This window comes from Leptonotus elevatus, chromosome 16 (genome assembly GCF_054856555.1).
Source record: "Leptonotus elevatus isolate MCC_2025b chromosome 16, RoL_Lele_1.0, whole genome shotgun sequence".
NCBI classification, from domain to species: Eukaryota; Metazoa; Chordata; class Actinopteri; order Syngnathiformes; family Syngnathidae; genus Leptonotus; species Leptonotus elevatus.
In genome coordinates this window covers 6062609-6090314 of record NC_141254.1, presented here as the reverse complement: position 1 = coordinate 6090314, position 27706 = coordinate 6062609, and the positions used below count along the sequence as shown (strand labels likewise).

General features: G+C 38.2%; 2 protein-coding genes across 2 annotated transcripts in view; one reads left to right on the top strand and one right to left on the bottom strand.

Annotated features, from left to right (window-relative positions):
* The window catches only part of nherf4b (NHERF family PDZ scaffold protein 4b), a 53773-nt gene that overhangs the window by 1745 nt on the left and 24322 nt on the right, over nucleotides 1-27706 (bottom strand). The window lies entirely within an intron of this gene.
* On the top strand, nucleotides 16659-19257 carry LOC147160457 (acidic mammalian chitinase-like). The gene is made up of 12 exons (XM_086098598.1): nucleotides 16659-16747; nucleotides 16855-16903; nucleotides 16995-17026; nucleotides 17110-17136; nucleotides 17245-17446; nucleotides 17550-17600; nucleotides 17708-17873; nucleotides 17966-18090; nucleotides 18172-18271; nucleotides 18377-18544; nucleotides 18621-18704; nucleotides 18814-19257. Exons 3-12 carry the CDS (start codon nucleotides 17002-17004, stop codon nucleotides 18964-18966), a joined length of 1101 nt encoding a protein of 366 aa, XP_085954724.1. The 5' UTR covers nucleotides 16659-16747; nucleotides 16855-16903; nucleotides 16995-17001; the 3' UTR covers nucleotides 18967-19257.

Below are 27706 nucleotides of genomic sequence, written 5' to 3'. Positions count from 1 at the left end.
CCAAAACGAATTTTGTCACATTTTTGTATCTCGACTAACCAGGAAATGCAAGGGAAAATTTCAATGAGGATTTCTTAGTCCTGCCATTGAAGGGTGAAAAAAAAGCGATGTTTAAGCAAAGGCATTTACACATGAGACTCCACTTTGAGTTGCCACAGTACTCAGAAGCTATTTGAAATTAGAAAGAGTCCTTATGAGATAAGGGGTAAAAAGTGTCTCCAAAAAAATCTAAACAAGAACAAATATTAAGCTAAGGTGTGTTTCTGTAAGAGGTGTTAATTTGTGGAATGATTTTGGTACTGACCTGAAAAAATGCAAGTCACTTGTTGAGTTAAAAAAAAATGTTTAAAAGCGAAGTTCAAGAAAATTATTTAAATCAGACTTGCAAAACAGCAGAAATTGTGTCACTTCTTTCGATGTATCAGTATGAGTGTAATGGAAATTGTATATGTGAATATGAGGATGAATTATTATGGTGTATGCCTATGAATTACATGTACATATGCTACTGACAAATGTACGTACATGACACGACGTGGCAGTTTTAGGACTCAGACGCAGAGATAGGGGTTTGAGGCCAAGGCAAATATTTATTAATCAAAAAACTCCTCGTTTAGAGGGAAAAAACAAAGGCTATTAAAAGTTAACTAAAGGCGCTCCAAAAAGGGAGGATGTCTAAACTACAAACAAAACAATATCATTCCTTAACAAAAATATAGAGATGGGACGTTTGACACTGAGACTCCGGAGCATGTGTCAGGCGAGTGAGAGTGACTGCTCGAAACAATGTATCAAAAGCCCCGATCAAACGTCCGTGATCACGTGCTGATGACGTATGCGGCTTTATGCGCGCTAATGAGATACCGGAAATGACGTAACTGATTCAAACCTTTTGGCGCGGTGTCAGCTGAAGCCGAACACAATAGAGCAAATATTGTTCTTGAATAAGAACTTGTAAAACAAAAAAATATAAAAAGTTGGTCACAAGCACAATTCCCTCATGTAGATATTTGCTTCACTTTATGTTCACCTGGAAAAGTTAGTTTTTCGGTATGTTTCCAACAAAAGTACTCCCACAATGATGCATTTAAAGTTTCCAATTATGCATTATTTTTAAATCGTGTGTAGAAGATACAAGTATGACCTAAGTATTTTCCACCGAGTTGCTATAAGCGCTTCTCCAAGACCCTCAGTCACATCTTCCAAAGACTGATGTTGAAATACTTGTCATCTGGCTTCACAGCGCACTTGTGTCATATCCAAATCATGTTTATAAAAATCGAATGAGTAACAGGACATCACATTGAACCATAGTACTGGTACAGTGTCAAAATATTGCAACACTTCAATGTGTACCTGATGATCATTAGACAGACACAAATGTAAGACTGAATGTACTGGTGTTATGTTGGAATATAAATCAATCAGGCGAATCACTTTGAAGATTATAGCTGCTATGACTCCAGCTGACCACCAGATGTCACCGGTACGATCTATTTTATGGGGCTTTGAAACTTCGACTCTTTTTCCAAATCAATCAGCCGAAAGCCTCAAAAGTAGAGATGGGACAACGAAGCCTTGTGAAGCTTCTGAGGTAGGATGTCTAAACTACAAACTAAACAATATCATTCCTTAACAAAACTATACTGTGGCTATACAAAAATACAAACCAAAGTTATGACAAGGGACAGGACAACAAGGCTGAGGACTATGACTGGCTTGAGTGACTGACGAAAACACTTAGGCACAAGACAGGGGAGACGCAGACCATTTAACACATGAGGGTAATGGGAAACAGGTGGACACAATCAGGAATCAGGGTTGACACTGACACCACACGAGGAAGGGCAAGTGACCTAAAACGAAAAGAGTCAGAATTTTCAAAATAAAACAGGAAATGACAAGCCAACCTCACCGCGGTGTGACAGTACATGTCAAAGTGCAGACAGTTGTATACACAAACAGGTTTAAACATTTTCTTCCATTGAAATATTATTATTGTATCTATTGAAATAAGTTAAAACACAAGGGGTAGGACTAGTTTTCAACTTTTTCCTACTCCCTTTTAAACATGTAAATTGCAAAATTACTGATGATTTTTTTTCTTTCTTCCTATTATTATTTTTCTTTTTTTTCACATCAACTTATATTTTATACTTGTAATGTGTTTATGTTTATATGTTTAATAAAACCAATCAATCAGTTCTTTGTAATTGCGAGCACGTCAGCCATATTTAATGTAACAGGGCCCCCGGAAACTAATGCATGTGAATTGGATTTGGACTCTTTTGAGATCTGCACAATAAATGTTCTCATTTTTTTCAATAATTTTGTTGTTGTTTCATATTGTACTTTATAATTAGCATTGATTCATTTATTTTGTATGATAAAATCTGAACGCAATAAGAAAAACTAAATCCATGCACTTTAAACAAAAAACAAAAACTATAATAAAATCTCAAATCAACATGCCACAAGGTAGCCCAATAATATTCACTAAACTAACATTGAAAATAAAACTTGACTTTACGACTTCCATTTTCTATAGTTCTTATATTGTTCAATGTTTTGGGTGTCTGGAGCTTATTCCAACAGACTTTGGGATTTGTGGACTACATATAGGAGATATAGTGGACTACGCTGTTTGGGTGCCAGTCACTCAGAGGGCACTCATAGGCACGGACAGATCCTTTACACCGTCGCTGAGTGGGAACTGAACCCATGCTGTCACCCAAGTTAGAGTGTACCACACACTAACAATTCTAAACATCTTGACTTATAATATAAGGAAGTGAGCACCTGTTTGTCCCAAGAAGTGAAAGGTTGTTAAATTAAATGCTGGGTGTGTTTTCTGATTATTCCTTTCATAATTATGTAATAAGCTACTGCTCCATTCATTCATTTGTGGTTTGTGTTTGTCATGTCTGGGAAGATCTGGTTTTGGTTGAGGGTCCAGATTGGTCCTGAGTGGGTTCCAGCCCTTCCGGGTTGACCAATCCGGTCCCTCAGCCACTTGTGCCTGGCCCCAGGTGTGGCTAGTTACCCAATTAGTTCACACGCCGACAGACACCACGCCGCTCCACTCCGTGACCGTGACAGTGTTTGTTTATCGTTGTACAGAGGTGGGCATGTCAGTCTCTCGTTTGTTTCCATCAATGACGGACGCCCACATTTTTGGCGAATGTGTTATGGCGCAAAGCCCCTCCCCAAGTTTTACAAGTTTTCACAAGGGAATTCCTTTCTTTGTCTTAACCACTAGTGTTAATTTCGGCAATGAAAACTAAACAAAAATAATTTCGTCAACACACATTTTTCACCTGACTAAAACTAGACTTAATAAACAACATGGGACTAAATCAGTAGATTATTAGTAGACGAAAATGTAAAAACTGGACTAAAATCTAAGGACATTTTAGTTCATGAACAAAGATGAGACAGAAATCTCAAATCAAATCATTGCGGTTTGTTTCTTGTTTTACAGATGTGGGCATGTCTCTTGTTTCTTCCCATCGTTGATGGATGCCCACATAACTTTCTTTGCCTATTTATTGTTTGTGGTCAATTGAAAGTGATAGATGTGAACATTTATTTTGAAACTGCCAATCAAAATTTCAATGAGGATTTCTTAGTCCTGCCATCGAAGGGTGAAAAAAAGCGATGTTTAAGCATAGGCATTTACACATGAGACTCCACTTTGAGTTGTGTTGGATTATTAACATTGTTTTTCTGTTTCAATTTATATTTTTCAAAGTGTTCCCCATATGTTAGTTAGTCTGTGGTCTTTGTTCTCTCCCCTGGGGAAGTGAGGTGTCTGATTTAATCTAGATGAGGGGTGTCTGACCAAAAGGGCGTCTGCGTGAGTTCCTGGTGTCGGGAGGATGTGTTTGCCCACATCCTCTGAGTTGATCAAGACAGGAACTGAGGAAAGATAAGACTGGGGGATGTGTAGACTTTAAAACTCTTGTCTTGACAGGAAATGCCTGGGGGCAAAAGGTACCTCTTTGTGAATAAAGGGGGAGGGAACTGAGATATGTATAAATGAGTGAGTGTATTTAGAAAATGTTACACTTCTGGGACTAGGGCTATTTGAGCCGGGTTCTAGAGATGCCTTTCAGACTCTGAAATAAAGCTAGCAAAACTTCTCCACGAGACTTCAACTTTGAATTTTATTTGAACACGTAGAAATCAAAGAAATTATTTCCAACAGTTGCCACAGTACTCAGAAGCTATTTGAAATTAGAAAGAGTCCTTATGAGATAAGGGGTAAAAAGTGTCTACAAAAAAATCTAAACAAGAACAAATATTAAGCTAAGGTGTGTTTCTGTAAGAGGTGTTAATTTGTGGAATGATTTTGGTACTGACCTGAAACTTGTTGAGTTAAAAACAAATGTTTAAAAGCGAAGTTCAAGAAAATTATTTAAATCAGACTTGCAAAACAGCAGAAATTGTGTCACTTCTTTCGATGTATCAGTATGAGTGTAATGGAAATTGTATATGTGAATATGAGGATGAATTATTATGGTGTATGCCTATGAATTACATGTACATATGCTACTGACAAATGTACGTACATGACACGACGTGGCAGTTTTAGGACTCAGACGCAGAGATAGGGGTTTGAGGCCAAGGCAAATATTTATTAATCAAAAAACTCCTCGTTTCGAGGGAAAAAACAAAGGCTATTAAAAGTTAACTAAAGGCGCTCCAAAAAGGGAGGATGTCTAAACTACAAACAAAACAATATAATTCCTTAACAAAACTATACTGTGGCTATACAAAAATACAAACCAAAGTTAGTGATGGCAGTGCGACACTAATCACGTGACATATGACGTCCGAAGCAGCGACTAATTCGTTGTCCGAATGAATCACTTGCCTGGTTCGCGGTCCAATCACGTGATTCTCGATTCTGACAGGTGACAGGTTGAAACAGTTTTGAATTTGAGCGTCAACCCTTTATAACCGCTCTAAACAATGTACTATTCGTGGGTTGTCGGTGTGTTGTTGGTGCTGTTGAATTGTCATTGCCTTGCGTTGTTACATTTGGTCATTCATGGAGCCAGCCAGGAAGAGAGGTTGTTCTGAAATGTAGGAACACTTCAATTTGATCACTCCTGATAAGGTCGGTGTGCTGGCTGTTTAAAGTTATGTATATAGATCAGAATCAGAAAAAACTTTAATTATCCCCGGGGGACAATTATTTATTGATTTCTTTTTTCAAAGGGCATTTTTTTTTCGAGGCGCAAATTAATAAATAAACTTGGACGGGAATGGAACCCGAGTTACCCGAGTGGCAGGTGATAATTTTACCACTGAACAACCAATGTTTGGTTGTAAAGCTTATATAAATAGGCTTTACCTTTTTTACTTTCTTCAATTGATTTGACCTCAGTCAGGTGCATGTGTAGAAACAGTATATGTAATATGATTAGTGTACCCATTTGGCTATAGCTTTATACAATCAAATTGCATTTTTATTTAAAAAAGCTTTCTCTACAGGTCCAGTGCTTATCTTCTTATCTTTGAGTGTCCCCCATGACCCCCTGTCAGTTACACAAGCACACCCAACCTATGCCATATCTTACCAGCACTTTCTCCTCAATAACAAAATACACACATTCATCAGTCTTTATTTGTCAATAGAACATGCTATTCGGTCTTAGTGTGAGTCCATCAAAGAATTTTCAAAGCAAAGATGCTTTAAATCCACTGCAGCCTTGCAGTTTACCAGTAGAGGTCACTGTAACTGAAGCTTTGAGTAATGAACCTATTTTCAAAACAATTGGCTCAAGTGGTTCAGTGCTTCACAAAAGCTTCATTTGCCCATCACTAACCAAAGTTATGACAAGAGACAGGACAAGAGTCCTTATGAGATAAGGGGTAAAAAGTGTCTCCAAAAAAATCTAAACAAGAACAAATATGTTAAGGTGTGTTTCTGTAAGAGGTGTTAATTTGTGGAATGATTTTGGTACTGACCTGAAACTTGTTGAGTTAAAAACAAATGTTTAAAAGCGAAGTTCAAGAAAATTATTTAAATCAGACGTGAGCTGGCAAAACAGCAGAAATTGTGTCACTTCTTTCGATGTATCAGTATGAGTGTAATGGAAATTGTATATGTGAATATGAGGATGAATTATTATGGTGTATGCCTATGAATTACATGTACATATGCTACTGACAAATGTACGTACATGACACGACGTGGCAGTTTTAGGACTCAGATGCAGAGATAGGGGTTTGAGGCCAAGGCAAATATTTATTAATCAAAAAACTCCTCATTTAGAGGGAAAAAACAAAGGCTATTAAAAGTTAACTAAAGGCGCTCCAAAAAGGGAGGATGTTTAAACTACAATCAAAACAAAATCACTCCTTAACTAAAACAATACTGTGGCTATTCAAAGTTACAAACCAAAGCTCTCAATGGACAGGGCAACAAGGCTGTGGACGGTAACTGGCTTTAGTGGCTCTGACAAAAACACTTAGGCAGACGCAGACCATTTAACACATGAGGGTAATGGGAAACAGGTGGACACAATCAGGGATCAGGGTTGACACTGACACCACAACGAGGAAGAGCAAGTGACCTGAAACGAAAGGAGTCAGAATTTTCAAAATAAAATAGGAAATGACAAGCCAACCTCACCGCGGTGTGACAGTACATGTCAAAGTGCAGACAGTTGTATACACAAACAGGTTTAAACATTTTCTTCCATTGAAATATTATTATTGTATCTATTGAAATAAGTTAAAACACAAGGGGTAGGACCAGTTTTCAACTTTTTCCTACTCCCTTTTAAACATGTAAATTGCAAAATTACTGATGATTTTTTTCCTTTCTTCCTATTATTATTTTTCTTTTTTTTCACATCAACTTATATTTTATACTTGTAATGTGTTTATGTTTATATGTTTAATAAAACCAATCAATCAGTTCTTTGTAATTGCGAGCACGTCAGCCATATTTAATGTAACAGGGCCCCCGGAAATTAATGCATGTGAATTGGATTTGGACTCTTTTGAGATCTGCACAATAAATGTTCTCGTTTTTTTCAAGAATTTTGTTGTTGTTTCATATTGTACTTTATAATTAGCATTGATTCATTTATTTTGTATGATAAAATCTGAACGCAATAAGAAAAACTAAATCCATGCACTTTAAACAAAAAACAAAAACTATAATAAAATCTCAAATCAACATGCCACAAGGTAGCCCAATAATATTCACTAAACTAACATTGAAAATAAAACTTGACTTTACGACTTCCATTTTCTATAGTTCTTATATTGTTCAATGTTTTGGGTGTCGGGAGCTTATTCCAACAGACTTTGGGATTTGTGGACTACATATAGGAGATATAGTGGACTACGCTGTTTGGGTGCCAGTCACTCAGAGGGCACACATAGGCACGGACAGATCCTTTACACCGTCGCTGAGTGGGAACTGAACCCATGCTGTCACCCAAGTTAGAGTGTACCACACACTAACAATTCTAAACACGTTGACTTATAATATAAGGAAGTGAACACCTGTTTTTCCCAAGAAGGGAAAGGTTTTTAAATTAAATGCTGGGTGCGTTTTCTGATTATGCCCTTCATAATTATGTAATAAGCTACTGCTACATTCATTCACTTGTGGTTTTAGAAAGACATTTGAAGGCGGTGGCACAGATCTTTTGTCGTCAAACCGTTTGTGTTTGTTTATCGTTGTACAAAGGTGGGCATGTCAGTCTCTCGTTTGTTTCCATCAATGACGGACGCCCACATTTTTGGCGAATGTGTTATGGCGCAAAGCCCCTCCCCAAGTTTTACAAGTTTTCACAAGGGAATTCCACACGTGGACAGTTGACCCCACTGTTCCCCACCTCAGTGGAGAATTTCCAAAACACAGTCTTCTCTTGTCTAAAATATAAAACAACATTCTCAATACAATTTGATTTGTCTTACGACACTATGTATGTTAAATAAGTAAACACTTATTAAATGCATTAAATGCACAGGTTATATGTGTTTAAATGAGATCACATATATACATTTTCCACATTTTCCATCAAGTGGAAAGTACTCTATAAATGAAGATGACTTGGTTTGAGTTGAGTTCAGTAAAGATGCGTCATACTGCGTGACCAAGAAGCCAAACAGGACTGGTTAGAAAACAACAAACAAACAATACAGTAATGAACGAGCCACAACCTGAACTGTAATAACTGACCACTTTACCAGTAACTGCCGACGTGTAAAGTAACAGAAATGTCTACTTGGTCCATGCAACCCTTCAGCCAAAATCAAAGTGACGCTCCAAAAGCCAATTAACAGTTAATTGGAACTTTGATCAGGGTTGGAACACGCAGTTCTCGTAGAGATGGGACAATGAAGCCTTGTGAAGCTTTTGAGGCTTTCGGCTGATTGATTTGGAAAAAGAGTCGAAGTTTCAAAGCCCCATAAGATAGATCGTACCGGTGACATCTGGTGGTCAGCTGGAGTCATAGCAGCTATAATCTTCAAAGTGATTCGCCTGATTGATTTATATTCCAACATAACACCAGTACATTCAGTCTTACATTTGTGTCTGTCTAATGATCATCAGGTACACATTGAAGTGTTGCAATATTTTGACACTGTACCAGTACTATGGTTCAATGTGATGTCCTGTTACTCATTCGATTTTTATAAACATGATTTGGATATGACACAAGTGCGCTGTGAAGCCAGATGACAAGTATTTCAACATCAGTCTTTGGAAGATGTGACTGAGGGTCTTGGAGAAGCGCTTATAGCAACTCGGTGGAAAATACTTGGGTCAAGCCTGTATCTTCTACACACGATTTAAAAATAATGCATAATTGGAAACTTTAAATGCATCATTGTGGGAGTACTTTTGTTGCAAACATACCGAATAACTAACTTTTCCAGGTGAACATAAAGTGAAGCAAATATCTACATTAGGGAATTGTGCTTGTGCCCAACTTTTTATATTTTTTTGTTTTACAAGTTCTTATTCAAGAACAATATTTGCTCTATTGTGTTCGGCTTCAGCTGACACCGCGCCAAAAGGTTTGAATCAGTTACGTAATTTCCGGTATCTCATTAGCGCGCATAAAGCCGCATACGTCATCAGCACGTGATCACGGGGCTTTTGATACATTGTTTCGAGCAGTCTGTCTCACTCGCCTGACACATGCTCCGGAGTGTCAGTGTCAAACGTCCCATCTCTATATTTTTGTTAAGGAATGATATTGTTTTGTTTGTAGTTTAGACATCCTCCCTTTTTGGAGCGCCTTTAGTTAACTTTTAATAGCCTTTGTTTTTTCCCTCTAAACGAGGAGTTTTTTGATTAATAAATATTTGCCTTGGCCTCAAACCCCTATCTCTGCGTCTGAGTCCTAAAACTGCCACGTCGTGTCATGTACGTACATTTGTCAGTAGCATATGTACATGTAATTCATAGGCATACACCATAATAATTCATCCTCATATTCACATATACAATTTCCATTACACTCATACTGATACATCGAAAGAAGTGACACAATTTCTGCTGTTTTGCAAGTCTGATTTAAATAATTTTTTTGAACTTCGCTTTTAAACATTTTTTTTTAACTCAACAAGTGACTTGCATTTTTTCAGGTCAGTACCAAAATCATTCCACAAATCAACACCTCTTACAGAAACACACCTTAGCTTAATATTTGTTCTTGTTTAGATTTTTTTGTAGACACTTTTTACCCCTTATCTCATAAGGACTCTTTCTAATTTCAAATAGCTTCTGAGTACTGTGGCAACTCAAAGTGGAGTCTCATGTGTAAATGCCTTTGCTTAAACATCGCTTTTTTTTCACCCTTCAATGGCAGGACTAAGAAATCCTCATTGAAATTTTCCCTTGCATTTCCTGGTTATTCGAGATACAAAATTGCGACAAAATTCGTTTTGGGCACAAAGTCATGTGGAATCTTTTTGGGGGAATATTGATCGGCAGTTTCAAAATAAATTTTCACATCTATCACTTTCAATTGACCACAAACAATAAATAGGCAAAGAAAGTTATCGTAAAATATATTCACGATGACCACTGTGTAAGGATTCAAACACCATCTGGTGTCCTTCTTGTGGTAAACTGCAAGGCATGGATTGCTTGCCTTGAGAAAGAGGAAGATCTTGCATTTCTCACACTCCCATCTGCTCTGCGCTGACTTTGTACAGTATAGATATCAACTTCTGACATCACTCTGGACTGGCAAATGTCCCGTGTTGTCATAAAAAGGACATTCTGCAGTGGACGAGTGACTGCGTTCAGACATCGTCTCTCCACTCCCACTCTTGCATTAGATTGAATGGTGGGACAAACATGTCAGTGACTCGGTACGCCATCCATCCATTATCTACCGCTTATCCAGGGTCGGGTCGCGGGGGCAGCAGCTTTAGCAGGGAATCCCAGACTTTTTCACAACTGCTATCAGTCACTGAAAGGCATAGCTATGACACTCGACAGGCCCTGGTTAATCACTTAACCTTGCCTATTGCCAGAACTAATGCACTTAAAAGAGTTATGTATAGAGCAATTTCATACTGGAACCATCTTCCCCTATACCTGCTAGGTATGGTTAAAAAGCAAATTACTTCGCCACTTCAACCAGCTCCTCCGGCGGGATCCCAATGCGTTCCCAGGCCAGCCGGGAGGCATAGTCTCTCCAGCGTGTCCAGGAGGCATCCGAACCAGATGCCCGAGACACTTCAACTGGTTTCTCTCAAAGCGAAGGAGCAGCGGCTCGACTCTGAGTCCCTCCCGGATGACCGAGCTTCCCACCTGTTTTCTGAAGCTGAGCTGTGATTGGTTGTGTCCTGAGACCTGAGCAACATTGATGTCATCGTCAAGTGGCAAAATGGCTGCCCCCTGAGATGTATCAAAACGGCTGGATTTTGCTGCTTAACTCATATTCCACAAATGCAATATTAACCAGAATTCCATATTTAGACTAGTAGGGCTACATATTTTACATGCTTGGGTCTTTTATTATTTAGGTTTTTAATATTTAGCATTTTAGAGTATTATTCCTCTCTTCTTTTGATTCTTTTAGTACTTTCTTTTTTAGTTTTTGATCTTACGTTCTTAAAAGTTATTATAGCCTGGTAATTTAACTTTTCCCGTGTTTCCTGTGGCAGAAGCTGGGTTTGGGTCTGTGGCCGCAGCTTTTGGCTCTCTCCTGACGCTGAGATAGCTTGTTGCTAGGTTGCCCTGTGCTGAGCCTTAGATCATCTGTTTTGCTTTGTTATGAATGTTTGTTTATGCACTTTTTTTTGTGCGGGTCGGTATTGTGGGGTGCGGTGGGCTGGGGATTTGTTTTTAAATAAAGCATTTTTTTGTATGAAAAGTGCTATACAAATAAAGATTGATTGATTGATTGAGTTGTTGTTGTTGTTGACTTCCTCTTTATTAGTAAGCTTCAAGCTTACGCTCTCCATAGTGTCTAATCTATTGCTTCATTATTAAATGCATAACCAACATTAAGTTAATAGTTTGAGTTTATTTGAACATGAAAAAGAATAACAACAAGGCAAAAACAATAACAGTAATAAACATAAAAACAAAAAAATGTAATCGCTACAAAACAAGCCTTTCATAATTATTTAATGAGCAACTGCTACAATAATTAATCTGTGGTTTTAAAGGGTCTTTTGAAGGCGGTGGCACTATAGATGAATCATCTCAAATCAAATCATTGCGGTTTGTTTCTTGTTTTACAGATGTGGGCATGTCTCTTGTTTCTTCCCATCGTTTATGGATGCCCACATTTTTGGTGAATGCGTTCTCACGCAAAGCCTTGGAAAAAATACACAGATTGAGCACCGACTGGAGTCGATTTTCTTCCCATCGTTGATGGATGCCCACATAACTTTCTTTGCCTATTTATTGTTTGTGGTCAATTGAAAGTGATAGATGTGAAAATTTATTTTGAAACTGCCGATCAATATTCCCCCAAAAAGATTCCACATGACTTTGTACCCAAAACGAATTTTGTCACATTTTTGTATCTCGAATAACCAGGAAATGCAAGGGAAAATTTAAATGAGTATTTCTTAGTCCTGCCATTGAAGGGTGAAAAAAAAGCGATGTTTAAGCAAAGGCATTTACACATGAGACTCCACTTTGAGTTGCCACAGTACTCAGAAGCTATTTGAAATTAGAAAGAGTCCTTATGAGATAAGGGGTAAAAAGTGTCTACAAAAAAATCTAAACAAGAACAAATATTAAGCTAAGGTGTGTTTCTGTAAGAGGTGTTAATTTGTGGAATGATTTTGGTACTGACCTGAAACTTGTTGAGTTAAAAACAAATGTTTAAAAGCGAAGTTCAAGAAAATTATTTAAATCAGACGTGAGCTGGCAAAACAGCAGAAATTGTGTCACTTCTTTCGATGTATCAGTATGAGTGTAATGGAAATTGTATATGTGAATATGAGGATGAATTATTATGGTGTATGCCTATGAATTACATGTACATATGCTACTGACAAATGTACGTACATGACACGACGTGGCAGTTTTATGACTCAGATGCAGAGATAGGGGTTTGAGGCCAAGGCAAATATTTATTGTGTGGCAGTACATGTCAAAGTGCAGACAGTTGTATACACAAACAGGTTTAAACATTTTCTTCCATTGAAATATTATTATTGTATCTATTGAAATAAGTTAAAACACAAGGGGTAGGACTAGTTTTCAACTTTTTCCTACTCCCTTTTAAACATGTAAATTGCAAAATTACTGATGATTTTTTTTCTTTCTTCCTATTATTATTTTTCTTTTTTTTCACATCAACTTATATTTTATACTTGTAATGTGTTTATGTTTATATGTTTAATAAAACCAATCAATCAGTTCTTTATAATTGCGAGCACGTCAGCCATATTTAATGTAACAGGGCCCCCGGAAACTAATGCATGTGAATTGGATTTGGACTCTTTTGAGATCTGCACAATAAATGTTCTCGTTTTTTTCAATAATTTTGTTGTTGTTTCATATTGTTCTTTATAATTAGCATTGATTCATTTATTTTGTATGATAAAATCTGAACGCAATAAGAAAAACTAAATCCATGCACTTTAAACAAAAAACAAAAACTACAATAAAATCTCAAATCAACATGCCACAAGGTAGCCCAATAATATTCACTAAACTAACATTAAAAATAAAACTTGACTTTACGACTTCCATTTTCTATAGTTCTTATATTGTTCAATGTTTTGGGTGTCTGGAGCTTATTCCAACAGACTTTGGGATTTGTGGACTACATATAGGAGATATAGTGGACTACGCTGTTTGGGTGCCAGTCACTCAGAGGGCACACATAGGCACGGACAGATCCTTTACACCGTCGCTGAGTGGGAACTGAACCCATGCTGTCACCCAAGTTAGAGTGTACCACACACTAACAATTCTAAACATCTTGACTTATAATATAAGGAAGTGAACACCTGTTTTTCCCAAGAAGGGAAAGGTTTTTAAATTAAATGCTGGGTGTGTATTCTGATTATGCCCTTCATAATTATGTAATAAGCTACTGCTACATTCATTCATTTGTGGTTTTAGAATGACATTTGAAGGCGGTGGCACAGATCTTTTGTCGTCAAACCGGTTGTGTTTGTCATGTCTGGGAAGATCTGGTTTTGGTTGAGGGTCCCGATTGGTCCTGAGTGGGTTCCAGCCCTTCCGGGTTGACCAATCCGGGCCCTCAGCCACTTGTGCCTGGCCCCAGGTGTGGCTAGTTACCCAATTAGTGTGAGTGTATTTAATTCCCGGGTGGTGATCATTCTGCGTGGGATCATTGCCGCTTGTCACGGTCATCCCTGGAGTTCTGTCTGTCATTTTGATTTTGTATCTTTTCAGTTTGTTGTTTAGTTAGCATTGACCAGTACCCTGGTTAGTGTTTTCTGTCAAATAAAGCATGCCAGTTTCGCACTCCTGCTGTGGTTCTCCTGCCTCCCTGCATTTTGGGTCCTCCACTTCACACGCCGACAGACACCACGCGGCTCCACTCCGTGACCGTGACAGTGTTTGTTTATCGTTGTACAAAGGTGGGCATGTCAGTCTCTCGTTTGTTTCCATCAATGACGGACGCCCACATTTTTGGCGAATGTGTTATGGCGCAAAGCCCCTCCCCAAGTTTTACAAGTTTTCACAAGGGAATTCCACACGTGGACAGTTGACCCCACTGTTCCCCACCTCAGTGGAGAATTTCCAAAACACAGTCTTCTCTTGTCTAAAATATAAAACAACATTCTAAATACAATTTGATTTGTCTTACGACACTATGTATGTTAAATAAGTAAACACTTAATATTAAATGCACAGGTTATATGTGTTTAAATGAGATCACATATATACATTTTCCATCAAGTGGAAAGTACTCTATAAATGAAGATGACTTGGTTTGAGTTGAGTTAAGTAAAGATGCGTCATACTGCGTGACCAAGAAGCCAAACAGGACTGGTTAGAAAACAACAAACAAACAATACAGTAATGAACGAGCCACAACCTGAACTGTAATAACTGACCGCTTTACCAGTAACTGGCGACGTGTAAAGTAACAGAAATGTCTACTTGGTCCATGCAACCCTTCAGCCAAAATCAAAGTGACGCTCCAAAAGCCAATTAACAGTTAATTGGAACTTTGATCAGGGTTGGAACACGCAGTTCTCAGTAGAGATGGGACAATGAAGCCTTGTGAAGCTTTTGAGGCTTTCGGCTGATTGATTTGGAAAAAGAGTCGAAGTTTCAAAGCCCCATAAGATAGATCGTACCGGTGACATCTGGTGGTCAGCTGGAGTCATAGCAGCTATAATCTTCAAAGTGATTCGCCTGATTGATTTATATTCCAACATAACACCAGTACATTCAGTCTTACATTTGTGTCTGTCTAATGATCATCAGGTACACATTGAAGTGTTGCAATATTTTGACACTGTACCAGTACTATGGTTCAATGTGATGTCCTGTTACTCATTCGATTTTTATAAACATGATTTGGATATGACACAAGTGCGCTGTGAAGCCAGATGACAAGTATTTCAACATCAGTCTTTGGAAGATGTGACTGAGGGTCTTGGAGAAGCGCTTATAGCAACTCGGTGGAAAATACTTGGGTCAAGCCTGCATCTTCTACACACGATTTAAAAATAATGCATAATTGGAAACTTTAAATGCATCATTGTGGGAGTACTTTTGTTGCAAACATACCGAATAACTATCTTTTCCAGGTGAACATAAAGTGAAGCAAATATCTACATGAGGAAATTGTGCTTGTGCCCAACTTTTTATATATTTTTTGTTTTACAAGTTCTTATTCAAGAACAATATTTGCTCTATTGTGTTTGGCTTCAGCTGACACCGCGCCAAAAGGTTTGAATCAGTTACGTCATTTCCGGTATCTCATTAGCGCGCATAAAGCCGCATACGTCATCAGCACGTGATCACGGGGCTTTTGATACATTGTTTCGAGCAGTCTGTCTCACTCGCCTGACACATGCTCCGGAGTCTCAGTGTCAAACGTCCCATCTCTAATCGCGGGCTGAACCAGAGAGAACTTAAGGCCATCTGTCTTACAATTAAAAAATACATATATGTGTGCAAGTTCCAAATGGAGAGGCCCACTCCAGCTGCAGCCAAAGTCAAATCACAAAGGACAAGTTAAGGCTTCATTGTCTTTAAATTTATCATTGTAATCCTTACAGCAAGTTTCTTGTAGTACAGTAGACAAACTGGCCTCAGAGCTATCTGTAAAGAATGAAACAATCTTGAATTTTTCATTTAGAAAATTAGATTATATTTACTTGTTATATTATTTCTTAATGTGCAGTATTATGTTCTATGTTCGGTCTTATGTAGAGCACTTTGTTCTAATGGTGGTGTCAGACTTAAATCTGCTCATAAGACAAGGATAACGAGCATAAGAACACAGAGTCAAACTTTTTCTTTTTGAAAAAGAGAAAGAGGTCTTTTGGCATCAGCCTCAAACACTCTTGACCATGAGGGCCCCTCTCCTCGCATTTTTTCCTCTCAAACAAAATGTGTTTTACAAGCTTTGCAAGTTTTACACTCTTTCACAAAAGAATTCGACATGTTTTGCAAGTTTTCATAAAGGAATTGCGCAGGTGGACAACTGACCCACTGTCCCTCACCAAGTTGGGGAATTTCCAAAACATAGGCGTCTCTTGACTATATATATATATATATATATATATATCATTCTAAATACATTCTTATTTGTCTTACAACACTATGTTAAATAAGTAAACACTTAATATTAAATGTGAGTTGAATTCAGTACAGATGCATCATGAAGTCAAACAGAGCTGGTTCAAAACAAAAACAACACAGTAATGAACGAGCCTGAACTGTAATAATTGACCGCTTTACCAGTAACTGGCGACGTGTAAAGTAACAGAAATGTTATACAATACTTGGTCCATGCAACTCTTCTGCCAAAATCAAAGTGACGCTCCAAAAGCCAATTAACAGTTAATTGGAACTTTGATCAGGGTTGGAACACGCAGTTCTCAGGCTTTTTTTTTTTGTGGCTCTTCACGTTTGGCCAATTATAATCAATTTTGATAATGAACACATAATGAGGTAAAGAGCTTAAGTTGCGGTAAAGTAAAAGAATGGCAAGTGCCTAAATGCCACGCCTTGTTAAACGATATAAGTGAAACCATCTATTCATCGCTCACACATCAGCAGAGAGAGGCAATTGTGTTGGTAAGTTAACATATGTTTATTTGTCCATTAATATGGATTTCTTATAATAACAATTATAAAGAAGATAACAATCATGATGACACCTTTTTGTTCTCCCGCCATTCCAGATGTCCTTTGGTCACTGATTAAATCTTTCCCTCAAAGAATAAGAAACAGGTCACTCTTAACTCAACTATTTGATGTATTCTATAGGCAAGTCAAATCTTGCACTCGGCTAACTTCCATTCATCTTTTTGTAACTTTATAGCAACAAGATGCACAAGATCATTCTTCTTGCAGGTACTGTGCACAAATTATGTTTCTGAACAGTTCATGTCAAGTTGCATTTGAAGTTTGAACATTTCTGATATGTCCATTTGCAGGTCTCTGTCTGACCACTGCTTGGTTGGGTAAGTTTATGCATTGCAATGGTTTGTAGTTCTAAATGATCAAACTTGCAAAGTCACTGTCATTATTATTCGTTATTTAAATGCCATGTGATTTTTCTAATCATTCAGCTTCGAGCGAAAGACTGGTGTGCGTCTATAACAGCGTCTCAGACCAACGAGTGGGGATTGGACATTTCGAGATTGGAGACATCAAACCAAACCTGTGTACCCATCTGATCTACAGTTTTGTCGGCATTGATCCAAGTTTTATAATTTCCCCTAGCTCTAGTGACACAGAGAATTTTCCACTCTTCATGGCGCTGAAGACCAGGTCAGACCTCAAGCATGCAAATTTGTCTCTTCATCCCTGCGCATCACGTATGTTCACTAATAAACAAGGAAACATGTTTGGTCCAACAGTAATCCACAGCTGAAAACCCTTTTGCCAAAAGGCTTTTGGAGGTCAACCTGATTTCATATCCGCTGTGAGTAAAGTTGCCCGGTGTCGTCATATTGCAGTGACCGCGACTGAATTCATCATTGAAGTTATTTTGCTATTTTCTTTGACTATAATTTTCCTTGTGTTCGACAGATTCCAAGAACTGATAGTCACACAAGCACACAGGGCGACTTTTATCCAGTCTGTGATCTCCATTTTGAGGGAACCTAATTATATGTTTGATGGGATCAACATCTTGTGGCAGAATAAAATGGACAATTTTCAGAAATACAGGGAATATTTTACATTCCTCATCGAGGTATGATCTTGAAATTCTCAACTATTGAGGACACTAGCAGATAAAATAATTGTATTCTTTGTGCCCAATACACAACGTCTTTCTGTCTGTAGGAATTCCGAAAAGAATTTAACAAGGAGGCAGTCGACAGTGAATCTGATGAACTACTGCTGACTGTTAGTGTCTCTGCTGAGCCAACAGTTATTACTCAGAGCTACGATGTCAAAGCGATTGCGGAGTAAATACGCATTTTAAAACGATTTTCTCAATGTGCCCTCTTCCTCTTTTGCTAAGCAGTTACTCTTCTGTGTTTCATCAGCGACATAGACTTCTTCAATGTGATGACGTCAGATATTGAAATTGTTTTTCTGAAAGGCCGACCATCTTTCTCTTCTCCAGCCGAATCATTCCAAAAGGCGGTAAGTAACAATCAGCACAAGCCCATCTATACCTAAATCTATTTATGGCTCATGTTGACCGCCATCTGTGTTTTCTTGGCCCGAACCGTTTTTCCCATACGTTAGACTTCTGCAGTGAACTTCTGGAATAAGGCGGGAGTGCCTACCCATAAGATTAACATGGGAATTGGGGTATTTGGAGAAGCTTATTATACTACTGACAGTCAGGGCTCTATTGAACTGGCGGGAGGCCTTTTGGCTGATTTACCAGAAGGGTTCTGGGCCCGTTTTGAGGTAAATTGTGAGCAGCAGCAGTTTTCGTTAGAACAAATGAGAATGTGTTATTTCAAAATGTGGGTCTTCTTTTCAGGTGTGCTTTTTCTTGCAAGGACTTCTTAAAGCTTCATCAACTGCGAGTGTTGTCTTTGATGACATAGCTTCGATTGATATAAAGGTAGCCTAATTCAGTCAGAAACAAATCCTTCAAATGAAAGGATAACAATCGTGGGTACGATTTAGAACACATTATTTGCAATTAACATTTTTTCTCCTTGGCTGCAAAGGTCGATTACATTAAAAAACACCACTTCGGAGGAGCCTTTGTCCTGTCCCTGGACCTGGATGACTTCAATCGTATATGCTGCAGTCATGACCACAAATATCCTGTCATCCAACATCTGCATGATAAACTAGTTCTGGATATTGTAATCCAGTAGCATCCTTATGATTCATCTGTCATGAGTTTGAAACAGGGTGGTCTTACAATTACTTTGGTAGCTCTGTGTGTGATTGGTGAATTTACTTAATTGGGGCTATAATGGGGAATAAAGATTCATTATCTAACCAGCAGTTATGTGACTTTTATGACATAGTGCCATTACTATCACAACATGGGACAAATCATATATATATATTTTTTTTTACTCTTGTACTCGTCTATCAAGGCAAGAGTCTTTTTCAGTACTGGTGTGTTTGTATACGGCCACTGATATATGGTAATGCAGTTATTTCAGATTATACTGTAGGCTATCCTATGTTTATCATGACAGCTGCACACATCAGTCTGCATATCATTGAATGTTTTTTTTTTTATCTGGTGATTTTGTGATTAAAATCTCAAATTTTGAGCTGTGCATTGTTTTATTTATGGTTTGACAAACGTGTTCATTTCGGTACTCGCCACAATAGAGAAATTATTGAAGGTGGGCAAACAGAAACAAACGTTCTAATAATAATAATAATTAAAAAAAAAAACTTCTAACATGAGAATATTGTTCTCGCGGTAAATGATTTCAGTAGTGCTATACAATTATTTAATTAGTGCTATAAATAATTTCGTTAGTGCTTTTCTTTTCTTTGCTCTTGAAAAAGGCGGACACTATTCTGCTCCTCTTCTGCCTTTTTCTTCGCTGCTTGCTGACTTGGTCTTGTGCAGTCTTTTGTCTTAAATATCATCCCAGCGTCCCGCTACGTTCTCAATGAGAAGAGCGAGGAAGGGGGAACCCGCTTGTCCAGGCGCAACGTTTGCTGCCAGGTATACCTTGGATTCCTGGAACAAGTGGAAGATGGTATCAGTTCTTTCAGTGGAGGATGTGGAATATTATTGTAATTTTGAACAGTTTTTGCAAGATTTTATCGAGGTCCTTCGGTGGCTTGCGCGCGTGCGCACATGCGTAACGGCGTCACGCTACAGGATTGAAGCGGGAGTGTTTCATGACTTTGGGAATCAGATTGTGGTTAATGGTTTTCAGAGGGCAACATGGACACGTTTTATGAAGAAAATATGCTGTACTTGCATTGAATTTTGGAGCCCGATCATATCGTACCAACAGCGGACAGGAAATATCAGGCTATAAGCGGAAATGACATACCACCCTGAATACATCATCCCCCTCTTTTTCATTCTGAAACATTACCATATACTGTACATTTAGAAAAAAATGTATCTCTGTATTTTATATGGAGACAAATGATCGAGGTGAACAGAAGAAAATAAATGTTTAATGTTTTTCAATTGAAACTGCCGGCTAATTGATGCCCATTGAGAGCTGCAGTGAAAGACGCAAACAGAAATTATTGGCGGCCTGTTCCCAAAGTAATCTTTATTTTGGAGTCTGTATTTTGGATGTAAGGCTCCCGGACGCTGGAGACCTCTTTATCCCCCTCACCCCCTCAGTCTCCTGTGCTCCATGCCCCCGTTAGGAGCCAGAGAGGTTGTCTCCATGGCAAATAGACTTTGCCATGTTTTTGCTTGCTGACTGGGACTGAGGACATAAATGTACGCAAACACACTTATATGATCTCACAAAGCGACACACAACCTTTTCATGTTCTGTCTCCCTCTATTGGTCAATGTCTTTTATTTCCCTCTTGGATGGGTTGAATTGTCAAAGGACCCATATCTTTCTATTTTAACCCTTCTTTAGATACAGTAGACTATAGGCATAACTTACCTACAATTGTGCTTGAAAGTTGACATACCCTTTGCAACACAGGGGCATATTCTCTCATTTGCGCTTAAGTTAATTCCTCAGGTGCTTTTCTCAGACACTTTCAATGCATGATGATTCTCCCCTCTAGGCTTCTGATACATGTGTTACCTGTTGAAAACTTGTGCAGCCACCGTAGAGGTGTAACCCAATGGCTTTTGATGATGCCTGCAAGTCCCGGAGTGTGGAGTTGTTGTTTTTTTTTGTAGAGATCCATCTGGACTATATTTGAGACTTCAAATGTGAACTTCACTTAGGTTTGTATCCGGAAGTTATATACTGATCGTCCACAGCGGCTCATCTAACGGGCTACTTTGATGGAGCATGTGTATTTGAATTCTGCATTTAATGAATACAACAAAAGTAATTTGAGTACTGTGCTCGTGACTGAATGCATATTTGGACCTCTTTCATTAGTTGAAATAGTATCGATACCGGTACTGAACAATACCAATTTTCGGTACTTTTGTTCTGTTGTTTGTGGTAATAAATGTTAATTTATTTAACAATAAAATAAGAATACAAAAATAACATTCACTTTAACAGTCATTTTTATTAAATAAAATCAAAGTCAGATTCATGATGTTTTACTATATGTCAGATTTTCTGACAAATAATAAAACAATGAATGTAAAACACATGAGCCAGAGAGGATGGAGTAAAAAAATAAATAAAAAATCAAGATATAACAATAAAGTAATACCATAAAATAATATTACAAATAACAAACTGAGAAGCTAAGCTCTTTACATTGAACAACATAAAGAACAAAATTAAGCAGTAATACAAGAACAGACGATAAATAATTGTATTAGTGTTATTTTGGTTCCTTGTGGTTGTTTTTCAAGAACGTGCATGCGCACGTAGCGCGATGAATTCGATCCCAACTTGGAGTGAAATTTTGCAAAAATGCCAGTTGGAAGAGGACATGAATGACAATGAAGAGAATAATCGGGACTCAGGAGAAAACTCAATGTAGACTGTATCCAACGTGGTACGTAATGTTTGCTAGTGCTAAAGGTTGGCCACAAGATTTTGCAATTTTATCGTTACCCATGAAATTATAAATATAATATGAGTAATATTTTGTAACGATGGTAAAGCCACACACCTTATAACATAATTCAAATCGGTGGGTGAAGACGGACATCTGCTATATCCGCGTGCGGTCCACGCCGTGGAGAGGCAGGCGTCGCGGTGGTGCTAGCCGCATATGGGGAGCTGATGGCGAGGACTTCCCAGTCGCCGCTCGGCCTCAGCACCAAGAAGCTGTTGGAAATCAGTCCTTGATTTCTGCGTGTTCAAATAAAATTCAAAGTTGAAGTCTCGTGGAGAAGTTTTGCTAGCTTTATTTCAGAGTCTGAAAGGCATCTCTAGAACCCGGCTCAAATAGCCCTGGTCCCAGAAGTGTAACATTCTCAAACAACACTCACCCATATATACCTAACAGTTCCCACCCCCTTTATTGATAAGAAGTACATTTTGCCCTTCCAGGCATAGCCCAACCCATGTGGCACATCCTGTCAAAACAAGAGTCTTAAAGTCTACACATCCCCCAGTTTTCAGGAGGTGTCTTCATCAACTCAAAGGACGTGGGTAAAACACCCGGCCCCCACCACGTCCTGGCTCCAGGGTTGTTTATGGACCGACCTTTTGTTCCAACACCTCTGGTTTAGATTAAATCAGACACCTCACTATTGACAGGGAAGAGGACAAAGACCACAGATAAACTAACATATGGGGAACAGTTGTATTTATCTAACTAAAATCAAAAACACTTTGAAAAATATATATTGAAACAGAAAAACAATGTTAATAATCCAACATTCCCTCATTTGAACTATGCTATAGTGCAACACCTTAAGACATTGTTTTTAAAGGAAAATACCAAATCAGATTAACATTGAAAGAAGTGTCGTGATGTCACAGCTTTTGTAGATGTTTTCTCTTCTCTCAGCCATCTTGTGATGAAGTTCTTTGTTGAGTGAAAAGAGTGTCGCAATAGTTTTTCTCTTCTTTAAGAATCTGGGGTAGACTACCCAAATTCTTCGATCTGTCACCGGGATTATTCTGCCCGAAAATGTGACTCTTCGTGGAATGATTGCCCAAGAAAAAGCACTTGATTTTGACCTCCGTTCAATAAGGTCAAATGATGTCCTCAAACGGCAGCTCCGGAACATCACATCGGGACATCAGCTGATGTTGTTTTCCCAGTTGGAGGTGATGAGATTGATGATCATCAGTTGATAAGATAGCTGAGCCTGGCACGTCTCCGGAAGCCTTGTAGACCAGATGTGGAATGTCGTCTCCATCCTTCTTTCTGTGCAGCGAACTGCACAAGATTTCCTCTCCGACCCCCCTGGGGCCGTTCTCCTGAGTGCAGCAAATTTTCATTTTTAGTTTCTCATAAACTCACATAAATTTTATTTGGAGGAAAAACCCTGATAGTTTTTGTTAGTTGGGATTAGTAAATAATATTTGATTAAGATCCGTAGGTACTGCACTGTTGGAACAGGAAAATATCTATTTTTATGACATTGAAATAGAGCCCAGCCTTTGATTGAGTTGAATGACATTCGCTCATTCATTAATACACAGACAGAGCTTATAAATATTTATTTTTCAATTACCTTTTATATAATTGTAGGTAATTTTTTACCTCGACATTTACTGTTCTAAAATTTGCATAACTGTGCCTTTCACCATCCTGAAAGGAATCATTTTACTAGCATATCATACATTCTCTTCCCAGAATCTCACGATCGATCGAATCGTGACATCCTAAAAAAAGCTCACATATATTCATATCATATATACTCTTTTGCAAACACTGGGCTCCAAACATTACATTTTTCTGAGATAAAATATATAATATAATATAATTACCTTCATTGGCGATATTTTCATTATTGTCCTTGCTTGCTTGCTTCTGACTTACCTTTTCTTCCGCTCTTGTTTTGTTCCCTGTAGATTTCTCCAAACTCAAACTGTGAATTATCCCATTCAAACTCACCCTGTCAAATGGAGTGTAGGCGATACCCCACAACCTTTGTAATTTTGTTTTTAAGTTTGTTTTTCATTTTCTAACCCACAACCTTTTAATTTTGTATTGAATTTTCTAATTCATCTACATTGGTTAATATCTTAAACATGAACTGCCCTTTTGTTTATACCTCCCTCATTTTGGCAAAGATCTACAGATCTTTACAAACACGCATTGCACTTCAAAGGAAGACACATCAAAAACCCCCGTTAGCTCATAAATAAGGACTGCCAGACTACAGCCCCCGCAAAAGACGTCGTAAAATTCACAACTCTCAAAATCAGATTGTGAGGCAACCGAGATAGCCGCAGGACACTGCAAAAAATTAGCACAATCAGATAAAAACTAAAACACTAAATGCGAAAACTTTGGAGACATGAAAAACAATACTACTAGATTTAAGCAAACTAAAAATGATCCTCAAACTACTAATCAACCTCACCTCTTCTACAGATTAGTGGGGCTCGTAAAAACACAGCACAAAAAATATCTCTGGGATTTATAAATCACAGTGCTGTGAGAGAAAAAAAATAATAATCGAAAATTAATCATCGAACTTGCAGTCATTTGTTGAATAACAATGTCTCAGTATGATAAGATGTATGTTTCAATATTACGTATATAGAACATATACTTTGATAATACATATTTATAACATATACTTTTGTGAAGACTTCTAGGAAGTCTTCTACTTAATGCTGCACTTCGTAATAAACTTTAACTGCAGCTGGACGGAGCCCAGAAAAGAAAAAATTCCCCACAGGGAAAACAAAAGTATATCGTATCGTATTAGTTAAATTCCCATTGTACCAATTCAGAAACTGATTATCCCAAGAAAATAGGCAAAAATTTAGTAGGCCCTTCTCAACAATAAAATAGAGGAACTAAGATTGAAATTAAATTTTTTTCCAATCCCTCATTCCAAATTCACATATGTCGTGTTCAATTTCCTGAAATACCTTGCTATAGATCACAGTTCCCCATCCAACACATTAAAAATGCCTTGCATATCACTATGTAGCATATCTCTGAACAAGGATCACATCCCATTCCGACCACCAACTTTCTTAGTCCAGTCCCCCAGCAGGAGGCAGGACGGCAGCTGTTGTCAATGTTCAACCCTGGCCAGCAGGGCGGCTGCTGTGGCAGCAATGTTCAAAGCAGGCATTTAGATTTCCTCTGGATGCAAAACAGCCATAGGGGAGAAGTCACTGGAATGAGGCGTGTACACAGTCACTGGGCATTGAGGAATTTGATCATTACAACTGTCTGTAGGCACAGGAGGAGAAAGACTTGTGCTGCGGCGCGAAGCTCTTTGACTCTTTGTTACGTACATCCAAACGTTGGAAATTGCTGTCTGCAATGGCGGACCCGATGACACATAGTCTTTCTGAGAGCTCACCTGACCAAAAAATGCACACTCGTTGATACAATGCATTAAAAATGCCAGATTGAGGATGTTAGATTATAGCAAGATAGTTCACTTCCTGTTTTCTTAAAAATATTTCAAACTTGTTCTTTTTAGAATGCCCCTCAAAAACAGCCACTAGAAATACTTGCAAATACAACGTATCAGTAGAGCTGGGCGCATCCCGTTTGCAGATAGTCATCAAACCCCATCCGCTTTGGAATTTAAGCATCAGTTTCTGAAATGACACACTCAGAAAAAAAACAAATATTAAACATCATAATCATTATGTTGACTACAAAAACATTTATAACTTCTCATTCAACTATCCTAAATCCAGCCACAGCTGTACAGATATAGGGATAATTATTTTAACTCAACATAGCTCAATACAAAATGCTATTATTTCATCATTATTCCTTTTGTTGCAATTGCCCAAAAAAGGAAAAGTTAACCTGGCTCGTCTTTATCAAAAATAGTATAGTATAAAAGACTGTCAATTGCAGTCACTAAAAAATAAAAACACTAAATTAATATTCTTCTACAAGAACTTAGCAACAGCCTTAAAAAACTGTTACTTATGTTATGTTTTATCATCCTTCTCTTACCTATGAAAGAGAAAAACTCACAATACGAGGACACATGACTAATCCCCCACTCACACTCAAACCCCACCTTTTTCCATTCAGAGGAGGAGAGCAAATTTCTTCATTTAGCATTCCTCAACATCGCAAAACCCATTTTACCACATTCCTTCTCATTACTCAATTCCATCTGCCATCATCTCACCAGTCTAAACTTACCCAAAACCAACTTACAGTTAAGAATATTGAAGAAAACAAACAAAACCTCCCAATATCCAAACACTTCCAATACAACCCCAACAGAGCAGCCCCCACCTTTTTTAGAAGCTAGTTCCCCCACGATCACTCAACAAGTCTCCCACTTACTCAAACCTTCGAAAATACCCACGCACACCCTCTGCACTTATTGTAAAACAATAAACGGTTACGTTCTATCAACCCGCTATCTGCAAATCATTCAGCATTCAAACAGCAGTGTCGTACGGTAATTCAGTAAACGGGTTAATAGCTGTAAACAAATGACCCGTGAACGGCTCAACTTATTTCGGAGGCATTCTAGCATTTCACATAATTTGAGCCACTTATTACACAATTCCGTACGACTCTCCCACCATTCAAAGAAAATACAAAAGTCTCACGTACCAATTCCTACAGCGACAACCTTCCATTCCATCAATCAACAACGTTTTTCATACATTTTGCATTCACGTTCTTTTCGCATGGCCCCGATTTAAATCTCGGAAGCATTCTTAACTTGTGCATTAAGGTTAACTTCCCACTATGAACCGGAAGTACAATAAGGTCACAACCCCCGGTGTCACGATCAAAATGGCCCCCATTTGTAGTTCGTTCACCACGACAGTTTTATATTCTACTTAATTAGTATTAATATTTATTAATGCAGTGACGTCTCACTTACATTATGATAGTTCAACAGGGTAGATTTATTCGACAACGTTCAACAACTTTTCAAGAGCAACAAAGACGCTCACAAAACACACATACATCACAACATAGAACATACACACACAACGAATCACGTGACCTATCGTTTCTAACAGACAGCAGTGTCATCCAATTCCGCTGTGCCAAAACTGTCTCTCTTTTACTGCATATTTTATGCAAGGCGCTCATTTAAAGTAACTCGTCACGTGCCATCGAATTAAACCGTAGAGGAAAAAAGTAACCATACACGGCAATCCTGACCAACCAAACTGCAAACGCAGGAGCGCAAAAACCAAAACAAAATCACGTAATCTAGCGATCGCAAATATAACGGCATAAAACCCAATGTCCGTTGTAATCGACCTGACTCCCCCAACTGTTCAATTTCAACAGCGCGCGCAATTTTAAAATAACTTATTACGTGTAAATGGACGTTTTAAACAGGCGACATGTACTAACTGAAAGAACAATCCCAACCAATCAAACTGCCGAGGGCAGGCGCGTCCACTATGATCTTCCAGAATTATCAGTGGATCTTCAAATATCCACGAAACCCCGTATCCTCTTTATCCTTATATTCAAAAAACAACTATCATAGTCTATTGAATCCTTCACAGCGAGAAATAAGAAAACAAAACAAATTAATAAAACGCTGCTTCTTCCTGTAACAAAACATGCGCATTCAATCCAGGCCTGCACTTGCTTTACAAAATGCACCACCTCACGTACGTGTTACAGTCCAATGTCGTAGGAATTTTTAGAACGACATTAAACTACAACTTGTCCACACAGACCTCATGTAAAAAATTTATACAATTTAGAAGACGAAAACCAGTTGCAGCGATCCCAAACAGACAGAACTTCCCTACGTGGATAAAAGTCTCCACTTACCGTACTTAATTATCTAGGCCTAGAAGTTCCATTCGTTCATGAATCACTGCAGCTCGAAATCCTCTTAACACCATTCAGCGTCGGGGGTCACCAATT